This window comes from Cyprinodon tularosa, unplaced genomic scaffold, assembly GCF_016077235.1.
Source record: "Cyprinodon tularosa strain WSP-4 unplaced genomic scaffold, ASM1607723v1 ctg1006, whole genome shotgun sequence".
Classification (NCBI taxonomy): domain Eukaryota; kingdom Metazoa; phylum Chordata; class Actinopteri; order Cyprinodontiformes; family Cyprinodontidae; genus Cyprinodon; species Cyprinodon tularosa.
Window position 1 is genome coordinate 190,060 of NW_024037790.1, and position 15,977 is coordinate 206,036.

The following is a 15,977-nucleotide window of genomic DNA, read 5'->3' on the forward strand; positions in this document are numbered from 1 at the left end:
ACAATGACCTTGATAACAATCTTTACCAGCAAACCTGTCTGCAGTTTCTCCGATGATGTCTCTCTTTACTGACTCACTGTAGGGGACTTCTGGCGTCTGTTCTTTGTTCTTTTTTTTCCCCGGTAAACCCTAATAATACTTGCCTGTTGCATATCAAAACTGTCGGGTCTAAGCACCTAATACATTATACATACATACATACATACAGGGAAAGAAAAAAGGCACAGAGACAATTAATTTAGTTTTACTCGCAAGGAGAGTAGGAAGAAACTGCGGAGTTTATAAATCTCCAACCCACTCTGCCGGTCTTCAGCTTTCTCCTCGCTATTTATTGAAGTCAGGGGATGTCCCTAATTACACAAGCTAAGGTTTAACTAAAGGGAAAGGGAAACAAAATGATCTTACTTTAAACCTCAGCACATATGTTAAAACAAAGCATATGGTTGTTTTACAATTGAATTGTTCCAAGAACACGTGATAGAGGATGTTCAGGCCTCTTTCACAACCCGAACGTTGCATGACCTTTATCTGGAACGATCTTTAGCAAGAGTTAATAAACGATGAATCACACATTATACATCATAAAAGTTTATTAGTACACAACCCATGAAACACAAACGGAGTATAAATAAAATATTTCTAACAAAAACCAATGTTTTCCCATGCAGTTTATCTAATTAGGACGGTTCTTCTATCAGGATACACAGTTATCATCTTCATTGTGTACATAACAGAGATTTGGGAATGAAATGGGGTCACAGCCAGAGTGGATGATTGTAAACAGTGAGTTCTCTGTGTTTTAACTGGGACACTCTGTAATATTTTGATGAAGCTGGAGCCATGGATATCTCCTTATCTGCAAACGACTATGATATGATGATGTAATGATGTGATGATGTGGCAGACTGGAGTTGTATTAAATGCTTCTTTAACTGTGATTCGGGGCAACTTCAAGAGATGTGAGCCTGGTGATGTGGCGCTGCCTTCTGTAACTAAGCAACTTCTCTAATCTGAGTAAGATTATATTTTTCTGTTCTGTTGTCATGTCTCCTGGTTATTTAATACATAAACATTATGAAGTGTTATTTAAAGAGTTTGTCCAGAGTGATCTCTTCTGAGGAAAAGAACTGGAGAGAGAAAGCTTCAAGGCTGAAACACAGAGATCTCCTTTAAATTAGCTTCCACTTAAGCTGACCAAGGAAAAGGAAAGAGAAAACGGAGGAACAAACTACACTCAGACGGCTTCAAACTCCCTAGTCCTTCTCTCATCAGGACCTGCTTTGTGATGGTGATCAGGGTAACCCTCAATCTGGTGTCTCACTGGATGAATCAATGTTTTGATCCTTGTCTGACCTCCAGCTGGCAGTAGAAAGATTAAGAACATTTCATATTTTTAACCCATTATTCCAAGGTTTTTTTAAATATATAATTACCAATCACTCTTCTTTTAAACTAGAACACTTTAATTGCTTTAGCCCTAAGTGTTAACATCTGGAGAAATGCTTTCTTTTCAGGCCAACACTGCAATATGCTTGTTTGCTGGACATTTGGAGGTGTGTCTGACTGAAGGAACCAGCTCTCTGCTTCAGTCAAAGTGCTTGTTGCTGTTACTTTACTATTTGCACATTCTCGTTCAGCAATCTGGTTTGAAAGGGAACTCCAGCCTCTCTCATGCTGTTCTGCTTAAGCTTCTGCTCTTGCACAAGTTCATGGACCTCATACCTTCTGCTCTGACACACACACGCTCTGCTACTGCTAAGGCCAGGTGTACCCAGGAGGAGTTTTTGCCCTTTTTGGGACAATTCTTAAGTCATGTGAAAGTTGTTTTGATGAGGCTGAGTTTCAGTCTTATTGTGCGTCCTGCGTCATGTAACGAGCAATTATTAGCTTCTTACGACCACCTCCCGATCAGGAATTGAAAGGTTTAAGAGAAAATCAAACATGTTTGAAATTCAGTCGGCCATTGTGAGGTGTTGGTGAGCAAATCCTGCTGCTGAAACTATTACAAGCGTCTACGATTTTACAAAAATTTCCCTCACTGCACATGTGAAAATAAGGAAATTCCTCTTCTTCTTCCAGATTGACGAGTCCGACTAGCGCCATCTCTTGGTGCTGAGTCAAGCTTGTGGTTTCTGGATGTGAATTGTGAGCAGGTAGATCACATCAGAGCATTTGGCCATACAGTGGAAGAACATCATGAGTTGGGAACATTTTGAGCTGTGGCTGAGTACAATGGTTGAAAATATCATACAATGTACACTCAGATTCATAGATTTAGCTCCTGCTCTTGTTGCCTGTTAGAGGTTACAGTAAAAATGTTTCCATACATTTATTTTGTCAGAATCGCATTCAAAGAGCCTAACGAAGATGGCAACAGTTGAATCAGTTTCTTAAATTAAACATAAATGCTTTCAGGCTCACTTAGGGTGCTACCCGCTAACAGTCGGCATTTGATTCCTTTCCCACTGCCATAAAAAGTTGGTCTAACCTCTCACTGGCAGCCATGTGGCCTCTGCCCCCTTACTGCTGCGTGTCTGTTGACACCATCTCGGTGGGTTAGCGTTGATAATAACACCAGCGTGACAGAAATCAGGAAAGTAAACAATGGAGAGCAATGTGGAAGGAAGCCAGGGTGTAGTCAGTGTGCTTTATTTATACAATGTAAGCAGAGCTGTTTTGGTTTGTTAGATCAAAAGGGACTTGCGTGGTCTGTTGACATCCAACCGCTGTGCTCAATGGTATCACGTAATTTAGAGGGTCAACCTGGGTATGATGTTCCTACTGTAAGGCGATCAGACCGGAGCTGTTTGATTTTAACCCGAGTCCCATGCTGAGTCATTTGACAAGGGCCGACATAGGTCAGTGAGCCATTCCCACTACCCCTAAAAACTGATTGTTCCTGGGTTTAAACAGGTTTTTCAGTCAGTGGGAACAAACTGTGGTCTGTTTGTCAGGTAGCCTTTGATCCAGGGAAGTTGATGCCTCCCCCGGAGTCCTCTGGAGTTGGTGACAAAGATCCTTTCATAGATTTGCAGTGTCTATCTGCTTTTCCAAATGACAGTGGGTTTGCTGAAGCAGGTGCATGATGGCATCTTCAACTCCAGCTACAAAAGAAGTAAGCTCTCTGGGCAAATAATATAGACGAAAAGCAAGTGCCAACAGTTCAATATTTTACAAATTTTCACAGTAACATGTCCTGCATGACACAAACTGACAAGAACTGTCAACACACATCCATTGAGTTTCCCTGTCTTCTTTATATCTCTGCTCATTTGGTCAAAAAAGCTGGCAGAGAGACGCTGGAGTCTGAGATGTGATCCTGCAGCCACATTTCGGTAGAAACCCATAAAGGGTCATTGCTGATATTCTGGATGGGTCCTTCCTAGGGCTTGGAGTTCTTCTTTTTTTTCTCCTAAAAATCTAATTTTGCCCATGAAGATGGAAGAGTTGGCTTAAATTTCCTGTTCCTCTCTCCTCTCCTTGCTCCTTTTCTGCATCTCCTGCGCCTTCTTTTCAACGTGGCTGGTACTTTAAGTAGTTGAATTATTACTTCAGTTTTAAAATGTTAATGAGTTGCTTCCAGGTATAAAAATCAACTTCATGTAGATGTTATGATTACATATAATAACGTGTCCAAAAAATGGAAAAAAATATCAGTAACAATCTTTCCAGTTTCACAGCGTTCAACGTTCAGCTATCAGAAATTAAAACTGATCCGCAAACGGAGGAACTAAAGTTCTCCTGAAAAAGAATATCAGTCATGCTAGCAGAGCCAATCCAACATGTAGCCACCTTAAGTAACCCAGTTCACGCAGTTATTTCAAATTTGGAAAATTTTAAATTTGCACGTGGTAAATGCTTACCTCTGCATATCCTCCACTCATGTTTTTTTAGGGTTCAGTCAATAAAACACGATCTGCATAATGATAAATGCACACAGAGAACAAAGGTTGCAAATACAAATGACTTTCCACCTTCTCTGCTCTGTGTGTACAAACACATTTGCACCTGTATGTAACACTCTGAAGATCAGGCCAAAAATATTTGAGGTTAAACAGAGTAAACCTCTTTAATTAACTGAGTAACGAGGTTCTCATTATATTCAGCTAATTCAATGCTCCTGTCTGCTTTTAGCCATTTTTATTCTAACATACAATTCAGGTCCTCAAAAGAAATATTTCTAAATAGCATTAAATGAGTGTTATCAATTCTTTAACTTTGATTTATGAAAATACTTACAGGCCCTATTTCCAGTTTTCCTTGTAGGCTAACAATGAAAATATAAACTTTCACTACTACATATGTTCAAATGTTAGAAACAAACGTAAGATTTTTTAGAGTGTCTGGATCATAAAACTGATCTCAAATTTGTCAGGATCCCAGTTTTTGTGTTTTTGTCTGTTTGTCTTGCCTTTTGTGTTTCTCCCTTCCACCACCAGGAGGCGCCTGGCTCCGGTTCGCCTCCTCACACACCTGCAAGCTGTTGCCTCATCACCTGACTGCTCTTAAGCTGCTGGTTGCCACTACTTTGACGCCAGAGTGTTTGCCAGTTTGGGGTACTCTAGCCAAGCCTTGTTTATGCTGAGTCTAATCTGAGTTTTTGCATTTTGAGTTTTTGTTCTAGCCAAGCTGAGATCACATTGAGTTTTACTGAGCGCTTGTTTCTTCCTGAGACTCAACTTTGTTTATTCTTTGCCTTTCGGCTGGAAGCCTTCCTGCAAACTGGACCTTTTCGGGCCGCCTTCTCCCAAGTGGGATCAGCTGATTCTTACACTGAGCGACGGATTCCAAACAGGAATCCAACCTGGTTTGGATCCAACCACCTTTGAGCACGCTGAGATCACTCTCTGAGTGAGGAAATCATCTTCACCACGACCCGTTCAAGTACCACAGGGAAACTGAGTTGCAACCAGCGGCTGCATCATTCCACTCCGTCCGAGTTCTGGGTAAACCCTGTTCCGCCCTCCACCGAATCAAACAAACCCTGGAAGACCAACGCACAGACTGGAGTCTACGTGTCTCTTCTTCTCTGGAAACGTGAGTGGCAACAAATCCTTTCCTTCAAAATTGAAAACTCCAATTTCCCACTGAGCCTGAACCTAACAGTCTGTCTTCCCTTCTTCTTCCAGTTTCCGACTGAGCAGAGTTTGGAGGAATTCTGCACCAAACTCTATTTACACCTCAATAAAACCCGTTGAACTTTCATATTGTGTCTCTCTGTTTGGCTTCATTGCATGTGGGTCCGAGCCTTAGAAAGAATCATGACAAAATTTATATTTTATATAAATTATATTTTGCATACATTTGATCAAAATGACTAATCTAAAATGAGGTTATGTTTTTAAAAAAAAGATAAATAAGAAATGAGGATAGCGCTCTTTTTGTTGTAAGACCTCTTGCAAACATCAATTGCTACTTCAGTGTAAGATTTGCAAGGATTTTCTACAAGAACATTTTAATATCATAAAATAAGCTAAAAAAATAATGCCGTTTTCTCTCTCTCTCTTTTCAGTGGTCATATTGTACGTTCAAGCTCTTGGTACTAAGGAGTGGAGAGAGGTAAGTTAACTTTTCTTTGAATCTTTAAATCAGATGTAATGATTGTGCTGTGTGGAGATTTAGCTGCATGGCAAAAAGCAAACTTTCTTAATCCAGTAGATAAAGATTTTCTGCTTAATAAATAAAAACAAACCCCAACTAATCAGTTATTTAAAAGGAAAAAAACTAATACATTCTGACAAACATTCCAGGAGATAATTATTTGTACACCACAAAAAGCAAGAATTGATAGAAAAAGGTTCAAATTATCAACCAAAATCACTTCTTGGTATTAAACTAATAATTATAATAAAAAACATATTAAAGTTAATAAATGCAGCCACACAATCTTCTTAATTAGTCCAGTAGTTATATGATGATTTTTAGAAAACAGTAAGAGTAAATAACCTTTGTCACAAAGTTAAAGTTATATATTTTTTGTCCTCATAACCATGGCCATCACTGTTTACCTGTGGATAAACGTGTGGCTGTTGCATTGTGGACATTGGCCACAAACAGCAAAAGTAGGACAGTGAGTCACCTCTTCGTCGTTGGTGTAGCGACTGTTTGCCATTGTCTGCAGGACTTCAGTGATGCTTAGGGTCAAAATGTTGCTACCTACTCATATTGAGGCTCCAGATGCCAAAAAGCTGATGGAACTAGCACTGTTTAAAAAAAAAATGGGTCCACTGCAATGTTTTGGAGAAATTAATGTCAGCTACACCCCTTTGGTAGCCCACATGAATACCCACAGGACTACTCCACATTTTGCAGGCAGTTGTTGACAGAACCTGCTAAACAAAAACCCTGTAAATATAAGTTGCTGTGACCCTCGTATCCCCTGAAAACATGGCTGATGAAACGATAGAATTACACTGCAGCAACACAGCTACAATTCAATTCAATTCAGTTTATTTCTGTAGCGCCAATTCACAACACAAGTCATCTCAAGGCATTTTACAGTTCAACCAGATCATACAGTTTTCTATCTTGATTGCATCGACTCATTCACTCAAATGGCCAAAATCACATTCCTAGACTGAACTGTAATAGCAGATTTTCTAAATGACATTTTTGCAGCAGAAACTGAATTTTAGAAAGTAAAAACAAAAAAATAATAATTTGACAATAAATTTGACATAGTTTATATTAATGTTTCCACATTTTAAGTGATCCTAGTGACATTTGTTAACTTGATTGAATATATATTTATGACATCTGAAATACATTTCTTTCTGATCAAAATATAACTTGGGACCAGTGACAATAGGAATATGGAGATCTGTAATTCATATCTAGACATTCAGGATGTTTATTCTAGATATATAAAAAGTTTAAGATGTTTAAAAAGTTTATTTTTTAAACATCGGCCAGAGAATCCGCCAGGAATGGGCCAGTAGCCACCCGGGCATCCACCCCCAAACCCCGAGCTCCACCAGTGCACCAGCAAGCCCAGCCAGCGGAGGGAGAGCAGGACGGGGGGAATGGGCTCCTCACTTGGCGGAGACTTGAGATGTGCTTGGGAGAGGGAGCAGTTCAGACCTCAACCTGAAAAAAAAAAACAGTCTCAATCACGCCTTCCCACCCCAGTGCCCCCACTCACACCACACAGTCTCTGTAAAGATGAGAAGAAAAAAAACGGGGACGCACATTCTTACATAACACTCACATCCAACAATCTCAGCACCAAGGGCCCGGCGGCACCGGTGGTTGGTCCCGGGATTATCGGTTGACCCAATAAGTTAACCTAAAATCCGGATAGGGGGGAGCGGAACGGTGACACCGCTACACTAACCCATCTCTCGTTCCTGTTTCGGGCCTGGCCCCGCACCCGGACCAGACCACCCCCAGCAAAAGCCCCCCCGGGATCGGGGCCCACTCGCCCTGCACAGGCTACCCAACCAGAGCCCCCCCCACGGCCCCTAAATAATTCATCCAGCCACTTCCTCCCCTAGAACCCTTTTAAGCAAGACATAATTTTTAGTCATCTCTGTAGTCCAACGTTTGGCCTACTGCACTGCAAGCTAAGAACCTGCTCGCTATACCCAGATTTTATGCCTTAACAACATGCCTGTAATTTTTAAATGTAGATTTATCAGTATTTATGGACAAATATAGCTGAGTAGCATCAACAGAACAGTGGGAAGCAACTTGGCTGAGCATTGAAACCCTGTGGTATGCCACAAGTGACTGATTTTGAAGAACATTTATTATTTTATAAGAAGTCGTATTCATTCATATCTAATTTTGGTCAATTATTAAATTTATGAATCTTAAACTGTCTCTCAGAATAAGTATTCTAATGACCCCCCCCTATTTTATATTTCTATGTCAGCATGTAACTCACACAATGACTGAGTCCGATTTTCTATCTAACAACAGATACAAAAAGATAAAAGGCTCTTTTCCATAAGTCAGAGAAATAAATTATTTTCTTTCGAAACTGGTTATTTTTCCACAGGGAAGAATTATTTACTTAATTGTGGAGCATCATTGTTACAACAGTGAAACTGATCAGTATGTTATAGATTTTTTTCTCTTCTCTGATCTCTCTTGCAGTTCGGTCGGACTGAAGTGATTGAAAACACGCTGAGTCCAGACTTTGTGAGGAAGTTTGTTCTGGACTACTTCTTTGAGGAGAAACAAAACCTTCGTTTTGACGTGTAAGAGGAAATATGATTCCCTCTTTTCAGGGTTACACTGCAGGTTTTCCCCACTTGAACGTCACTCAGTGAACAAGAAACTATTTTTTGTTTTTCTCTTTTATTTTGGTTATTAAGGCCGCAATAAGTAAAAAAAACCTTTCAAATAAAAAAAAGTATTAGAAAGCAATTTAGACTTAAGAAACCAAAACCCAATAATTCTAAGTTAACTGTGACCAACCATAAATATCCTTTTAATACCTAGAAATCATCCTTCAGAGGAAGTATACAAATCAACATTTAAACACCCAAAATCTTTAGTCCTGCATTGTCTTTTCCTCTGTAATACTCTGACACATTGATTGTTGCTGCCCGGTGAGTGAATACTTCCAAACTAATCATCAGGTCATCATAATGGCTTAGTTCGAATCAGCCGTTTACATCATCCAGAATTGTAGAAATATGTATATTTATGTAGAGCATTAAGCTTCTCTCCTTAACAGTTTTTTTCTGCAGTACTTTTGCTTTTATACTTTACATAGTTTTAAAAATTGTACTTTTACACTTTTAATAGTGGAGTGCAGTGGGTAGCGCTGCTGCCCCGTAGCATGAAGGTTCTAGGTTCGATTCGCGGTTCGATTCACACACACGCACACACACACACCTAAGGAGGATTTAGAGAAGCCAATTATCTTAAAGGAATAGTACACCCAAAACATGATTAGCCTTCATTTTCTACTCACCCCCATGCTGAACAACACTCTGGAGTACTTTTTTGATATCTCTAATGCATCTGGAGATCTGGGAGGCTTCTTGCTGTCTGCTGACATTCAAATAATGGAGGTCTATGGCGCCCGAGGCAGAAAGGTCCATAAAAGTCCACAAAAAACGTGTCAATATTCCTCCATACTGCTCGTCCAATGTATTCCAAGTGTCCTGAGTGGGTAGCGTCCAGAATTTACTCGAAACGAAGTCATTTAGAATGTTTTTAGAGCATAAACAGTAGTGTATAGGATTTCCTAAAAGCGCGTTCACGAGTCTACGGAAACTGCGGCAGACCAAACCAGATGAAAGTGCGCATTCAGCTCGGCAAAGAACTCATGCTCTTCCTCAACACTGAAGTCCTCAGACATTTTTCTTTCGTTGTTTCTTTCTTTGCACAGGTAAACAGCACATTTCTTCTTCTACGCTTGCATTATCGGCAGAGCAGACGCTGAATGCGCACTTTCATCTGGTTTGGTTTTGCAAATACTTTAAGATCTCATGTGCAAAAAGAGCTTAGAGCTGAGGTCTTGTTGTTGAGCAGTGTTGTTGAGCAGGCTTTGAATCTTTAAACAGGCGTCAAGCTTCTTCGTAAAGATCAAATATGCATCTCGAAGGAGTGAAGAGCACTTAAAAAAATTGAACTCTAAATATGTCATTTTTTCTTAAAATAAGTGCACTTTTTTCTTGAAATTGCAGATGGAACAAGCCAATCCAGATTTAAAATAAGAAAAAATAATTGAATTACCTTATTTCAAGTGTATGTTATCTAATATTATTTTAAGAGAAAAAAAAACCCTCACTCAATCAGCAAATCATCTTATTGACCTGCTTAAATTAGGGACAATGCACTTACTGTAAGAAATATTTACTAATTTTTAGATGGTTTTTGCAGTGAGGAAGAGTTTAAAATAACAAATTCTCCGGGGCTCACTGGGATGGAGGCTTTCTTCTTCTGCTCAATAATCTTCAGAGAGACTTAAAAAAAACAGAAAACAGAGGTAAAAGATTCTGTCAAAATAAAAATAAAAAAATCATTTTTAAAGGTTCCCCTGGTGGCTTATTTAGAGGAGCAACAGAAAGACCTCGGTCATCACACTGAATTTCCAGGAGTATTTTTCTCTCTGCTGGGTTCGATTCAAAAGTTTTTAAAAGGGAGACTTCCGGTGACGATGCGGCGAGGAGAGGACGCATGCTGAAGAGCTAGAGCTGACTTCGGCCATCCCACGTTTTTACTTTCCATCAGAAGGCTTAACCTGTGTGAGATCAGCATGAACTAGGCTGCACAGATGAATAGAGGGAAAAATTTGAGGCTAAAGAGCACAATGGGCACTAAAATTGACCAAATGATGCTGTCGAGCTAACGAGGCTAACTGTTGGGTTCATAAATATAGGTTTGCAAAAGAAGAAATGAAATACACAGTAATGGATACAATTTCTGTGGAAGGAGAGACAGTTGAACCCCAGACTCAAACACACCGTCTCCCACTGGACCTCCTCCGCGGAGCGTTTTATTATCAGAACATGACACATGATTACAAACAGAGTATTGTTCTGACAGGATGCTCCATCAGAATGACAAGGCAGGATGGTCTCCTGACTGAATCACAAGACACAGTGGAGCATCCCCTTGCACAAATGTTTCATAAGCACACATTAATTTTATAATCATCATTGAATAAACCTAACATTCCCTCCTGTTGTGCATATAAACATTCGCATGTAGCACTTTTAAAAAGATTTTTACTACACACATCATAAATGCATTGCAGATAGGAAATTCTGTAATCAAAGATCAATATGCAAAAAACAAAAATATAAAAAGGATTAAAATGTAAAACTTAAGCAAAAATGTAAGATTTATCAAGAATGTAAAAAGCTTCAAAAATGTGTCCCTTGAGTAGGCAAAACCTCTCCAATAGAGGAAAGTGGACAGTTGCCACACCATCAGTATCTTCACCAGCATCTTGGCGGAGTTGAACATAAGTTACAGCTGAATACTTGATTAGAGTGGATCCTATCATTCTCTGAATCATTGACTGGAGACATGGTATTACGCAAAAAATAAAAAGGAAAAATATAAGAACAATCCTACAAATGGTAAAGCTATCTTAATCAGCACCTGCCACCATGATCCCATGGTGAACCAACTTGTCCATGGTGCTGGACTTGCACCGGAGGTGTTATGGTCAACACACCTCTTTAAATCTTCAACTCATCCAGAGCGGTCTGTATGAGTACAAACATAACAGTCTGTTTTGTTCAAACCTTCAGCAACGCGCTTGGAATGCTGCCACCACATATTGGCACTGTAGGGATGACTTGGTGTGGATCCATCAAAAACCATTCTGGTTTTCCTTTGTTTCTGGCGGTCAATTTGAGTCCTTAAGAGCACCAGTCCAATGGTCCCCATCAAGCAGCAGAGCCACTGTAGTTTTCCCATCTTGACCAGTCCCTCCATGGAAGCACCCACTTACCAGGATGCTAAGGGACTGGGTCAGGTTGGTTTCTTCACCAGCGTTGAGAGGTAAAGCTCTAAATTGCTTAACCCCTTTCTAGCTGGGCTTCACCACCGATCCCTACCTTAGTCGTGGGGTCCCTGTGAAGATAACTGGGCTTCTTGCTGAGGAAAAACTTTAATCAGCTTACAATGACTCTGGTGGATCCAAGTGTCTTTCTCCTGGATCTTAACAGCGGTTGGAGTTGCTTGTTGCACAATGTAGGGTCCTTCGCACCTTGGAGCTGCCCAATTTTCCCCTTGATGATTTTAATCAGCACTCGGTCTCCAGGCTTCAGGCCTTCCTGTGGGGAAACAAAGGGAGCTCTGGGCAGATTACATGTTCTTCGCAACATGTGAGACATGCTCTGCAAAATTTTTTTAAGTAGTTATTTAATCCTGCAGTTGGATTAAATACTTGTTTTACTATACTCATTATCCCTCCCGTTGAGACATAATAAACTCATGGCTCAAAATAGCTGCTGCTTTCAATCAGAATCAGAATCAGAAATACTTTAATTATCCCAGAGGGAAATTACTTTAAATTACTCTTGTTACACACTCAAGTTACAGTTTTTTATATATATATATATATATATATATATATATATATATATATATATATATATATATATATATATATATATATATATATATATATATATATATATATATATATATATATATATATATATATATATATATATATAAAAGAACTGTTTTCTCCCCCCTAGGGGGGTGGTATGTGTCATCCTCAAGCTGGGGTCCTCTACCAGAGGCCTGGGAGTTTGAGGGTTCTGCGCAGTATCTTAGCTGTTCCTAGGACTGCGCTCTTCTGGACAGAGATCTCTGATGTTTTACCTGGAATCTGCTGTAGCCACTCTCCCAGTTTGGGGGTCACAGCCCCCAGTGCTCCAATTACCACTGGCACCACTGCTGCTCTTACTTTCCACATCTTTTCTAGCTCCTCTTTCAGCCCTTGGTATTTCTCAAGCTTCTCGCGTTCTTTCTTCTTGATGTTGCTGTCGCTTGGGATTGCCACATCTATCACTACTGCCTTCTTCTGCTGTTTGTCGATCATATATATATATATATATCTATATACACACACACACACTCAACTACACAATACAATATAAAAAAAAAAGAATATAGGGGAGCTACTGTTTCCACGGGTCCTTTAGACTAGGACACTACAAGTATGAGCCTATCACCATGAGGCTGCAAACACAGAGGTCATATAACTGGCTTTACCGTCAACTGTTTGGATGAACGGTTTTTGATAATTTTGCAGAGCTAAGACAGTTGCCAAGAAAAGTTCTACTTTTAGCTTTGTGAATTGCTGTTCTACTTCTGGGATCCATTAAATTGTCTCTGACATAGCTACTAGTGTGTCATAAAAAAAACTTAAGAAAAGCTGAGTTTTTTTTACATAATGTGGAATCTAAGCCCTGCAGTAATTGCACAATTCTAAAAAGACATTCTTGTAGCTTTTTACCTTCTTCTGAAATAACATGGCCCAAGCAACAGACTTGTTTCTGCACCCGCTAAAATTTTTATAACTGGTTTTATACTTTCCTTTGCTTCACATTTTAGCAGATATTGTTTTATCCTTGGCCTGATTTAGGAACTATTTTAACTGGATCTACAGTTGTCAACAGTCCTACATCAATTTTTTCTGTAGACCACAAAGCATTTGGAATATCTTTGAAATCATTTTCATCAGATTGTGATAGCAAACAATGCTGAGTTATTTTAACACATGCTAAATCTTGAACCTGGGGTTTTACATCAAACAGAATTTTATAAGGCTGTTTCCATAGTTGGAACAGATAGACATAGAGCAGAAATGCTAAGCATGTTGCATAAAACACAGAAGGATTAAGTTGCAACACCATTACATGGTCTAATCTGAGGTAATGTATCTTTCAGAACAGATTTATCGGCTCTGGTGTCCCACAGAACTTTCACTTTTACCCCTTGTATGTTTAAATGCCAGTATGGTTTTTCTGAGGTGTTTAATAAAGAAAAGAAAATTTGCTGTAGATCCAGGACCTCCACTGAGTCCACAATTAACTGCTCCTCTAATTTTTTTAATTTTCTGAATGTAGCTTGCATGACTAAAATAATTTTCTGGTGGGTTATTTATTTAAAATTTTTTGGTTCCGAACCTAATAGTTTTGGAGACCCTGCAGGCGCATTAGGAAGGCTGTCAGTTGGATCAATGCTGCAGTCATCGCTCCAGTGACATCCCCCCCGCGCTTGTGCAGATTTAAGCTGTGTCCCTCTAAACTGTGTTTCATTATCTTTTGGACGCACAAACATCGTATCTACTCATCGTATCTAACATCGTATCTACTCATCGTATCTAACATCGTATCTACTTTTATTTTATCATTTAGTTCTTATTATTTTATTATTTTGGAATAGAGGCGTCCCTCAAACCCATATTTTTTTAAAACATATATTCAAGTGTTTATTTTTTGTTGGATCCTGCGCTTCTACAAACTTCTAATCGTAGATTTTAAATTATCTCTAAATTTATTTTAACCTTTACCCATTTTAAAGAATTTAGTCCAGTACAAACACCTAGGGTATTCTACGCACTGGATGTTTATTCAGCAGGACAGTACCCAAAAACTGTTGTGGTAATTTCTGCTTCTACCTTTTCAGGTGAGAATTTCTTGCCTCTGCATCCACAAGGGCTGTACAGTATTAAACCCCTGCTGTTTTAGTATGAAACAACAGAACCCAACGATTCGATTGTTTCCTCACACACTCTCACATAGTCACTCCTATTTTAAGGCCTATTATATTTTTTTTATTTTAACCAATATAGATGCAAAACACCTATCGTTACGTGTACACTTTGGAGTCTCAAACTTCAGGCCCTCGCGCGCAACGGATACCCAGATGCCACATCTGTCAACAAAACTTGGTTTTGTCAAACATCCCTGCTGCGGCAGCTGCAAACCTTACTATCTCGAGAACAACACAGAGTCCCAGACTCAAACGCACAGAATACCCAGATGCCACATCTGTCAACAAGACTTGGTCTCGTCAAATATTCTTGTGATTACAGCTGTAACTTAAATGGTCCCAGACCAACTTTTAATCAAAAGCTTTAGGCCTACCCTTTGGCGTGTAGACCAGTCCTCAGCGGGAGTCATCACCAAGATGCCCAGGGCAGGGCTGGACCAAACTGGCCCTGTCCGGTGAATTGAGGATGGCTGTTGACAGATTCTTGGCCTTGGTCCCACACGGTCCTGGACAATTGGATCTTGACTCCCGGGTTTCGGCACCAAAATGTTAGGTTAAAAAATGTAGTAACCAAGTCCACACAGAAGAGGGATTTTTTAACGGCTTCTGCAGAAGGAGAGAGCTACATTCAGCTACATCTACTCTCTGATGGACTTCCTCTGCAAAAGCCTTTTTATTAGCAGATCATAACAGTTGGGGTGGGTTACAAAATGGAGTGTTCTTCTGACAAGGCAATTGATCAGGTCATAGGACAAAATGCTCCTCTGATTGAATCACAGAATAGGGTGGTCTCCTGATAACTGTGATTAGCCTTGCACAAACATCAGCAATTTTCTACCACCGTTGCATGACAGTTTGCAGTAAACAGAGTGAAGCATCTCATTTCTCCCATGTTCCATATGTACACACATTAACTTTATAATCATCAATGAATAAACCTAACACACCCCTATATATTCGGAATGGTACGCAGCACTTTTCAAGACCACCTCTTACGAACGACTCATACACAAAATAAACAGCCAGATTGAGGCGTATCAAAGTACATGGGAACCGTTTTTAAAACCAGAGAGGAAAGACTCAAACACTATTGATCCAGAAAAAAGATGCAGTGTGTGAGAATTTTTTTTCTTTTTTTTTTTCTCTTTAGTCTCATCTGCTGGCGGAGGTGGGGGGAGTACGGGAGGGCTGGGAGGGGTTCATGGTTAAATGTTAAAAAAACCAAGTCCTTCTCTGTACAATCACTCAATGTTGTACACTTTACAGTACTGACACTGTCATCACTGGTTATACTGTATGTTTAAATGTTGAAGGATGTAATAAACATTAAAATCGAAAAAAAAAGTTTTAAAACATTTATTTAGAAAAATATCTATTTTAGTTATTTGAAGTTGCTTGTTTTCTATGTTACATTGTAAAAGCACTAAATAATCTTGTTTGGTTGGACTGTAGGTACAATGTGGACATGAGGAGCTGCAACCTGTCCAAACATGTAAGTAGTTTTAAAATGTTAAAAACTGACATGGGTCAGTGGTAGAGGCTGGTTCTCTTCTATTTACTGCTTTTTTTTCTTCTCTGTCTTCCAAGCCCAATGGAAAGACAGCTGTTAGAATAAACGTATTAAACTATGGCTTCTGTATAAAAAGCCTAAAAAACAAGAGCCAGGAAACAGTAATAAAGTCCCATGGAAGCAAAGGCTCTTCTCTTACTTCAAGGTTTATGTCCCGTTTGTTTATTTATTTATACAGCCCATTTTTAACATTTTTAAAACTAGATAA

At 39.4% G+C, this 15,977-nt stretch overlaps 1 protein-coding gene across 2 annotated transcripts in view; it reads left to right on the forward strand.

The window, feature by feature from the left end:
• The window catches only part of LOC119777706 (copine-9-like), a 139,341-nt gene that overhangs the window by 57,273 nt on the left and 66,091 nt on the right, over positions 1–15,977 (forward strand). For both annotated transcript variants that reach the window (XM_038276703.1, XM_038276708.1), the window contains exons 3-5: positions 5,513–5,559; positions 8,098–8,201; positions 15,652–15,691. In XM_038276703.1, coding sequence (XP_038132631.1) covers positions 5,513–5,559; positions 8,098–8,201; positions 15,652–15,691 — 191 coding nt within the window. The remainder of the gene's footprint in view (positions 1–5,512; positions 5,560–8,097; positions 8,202–15,651; positions 15,692–15,977) is intronic.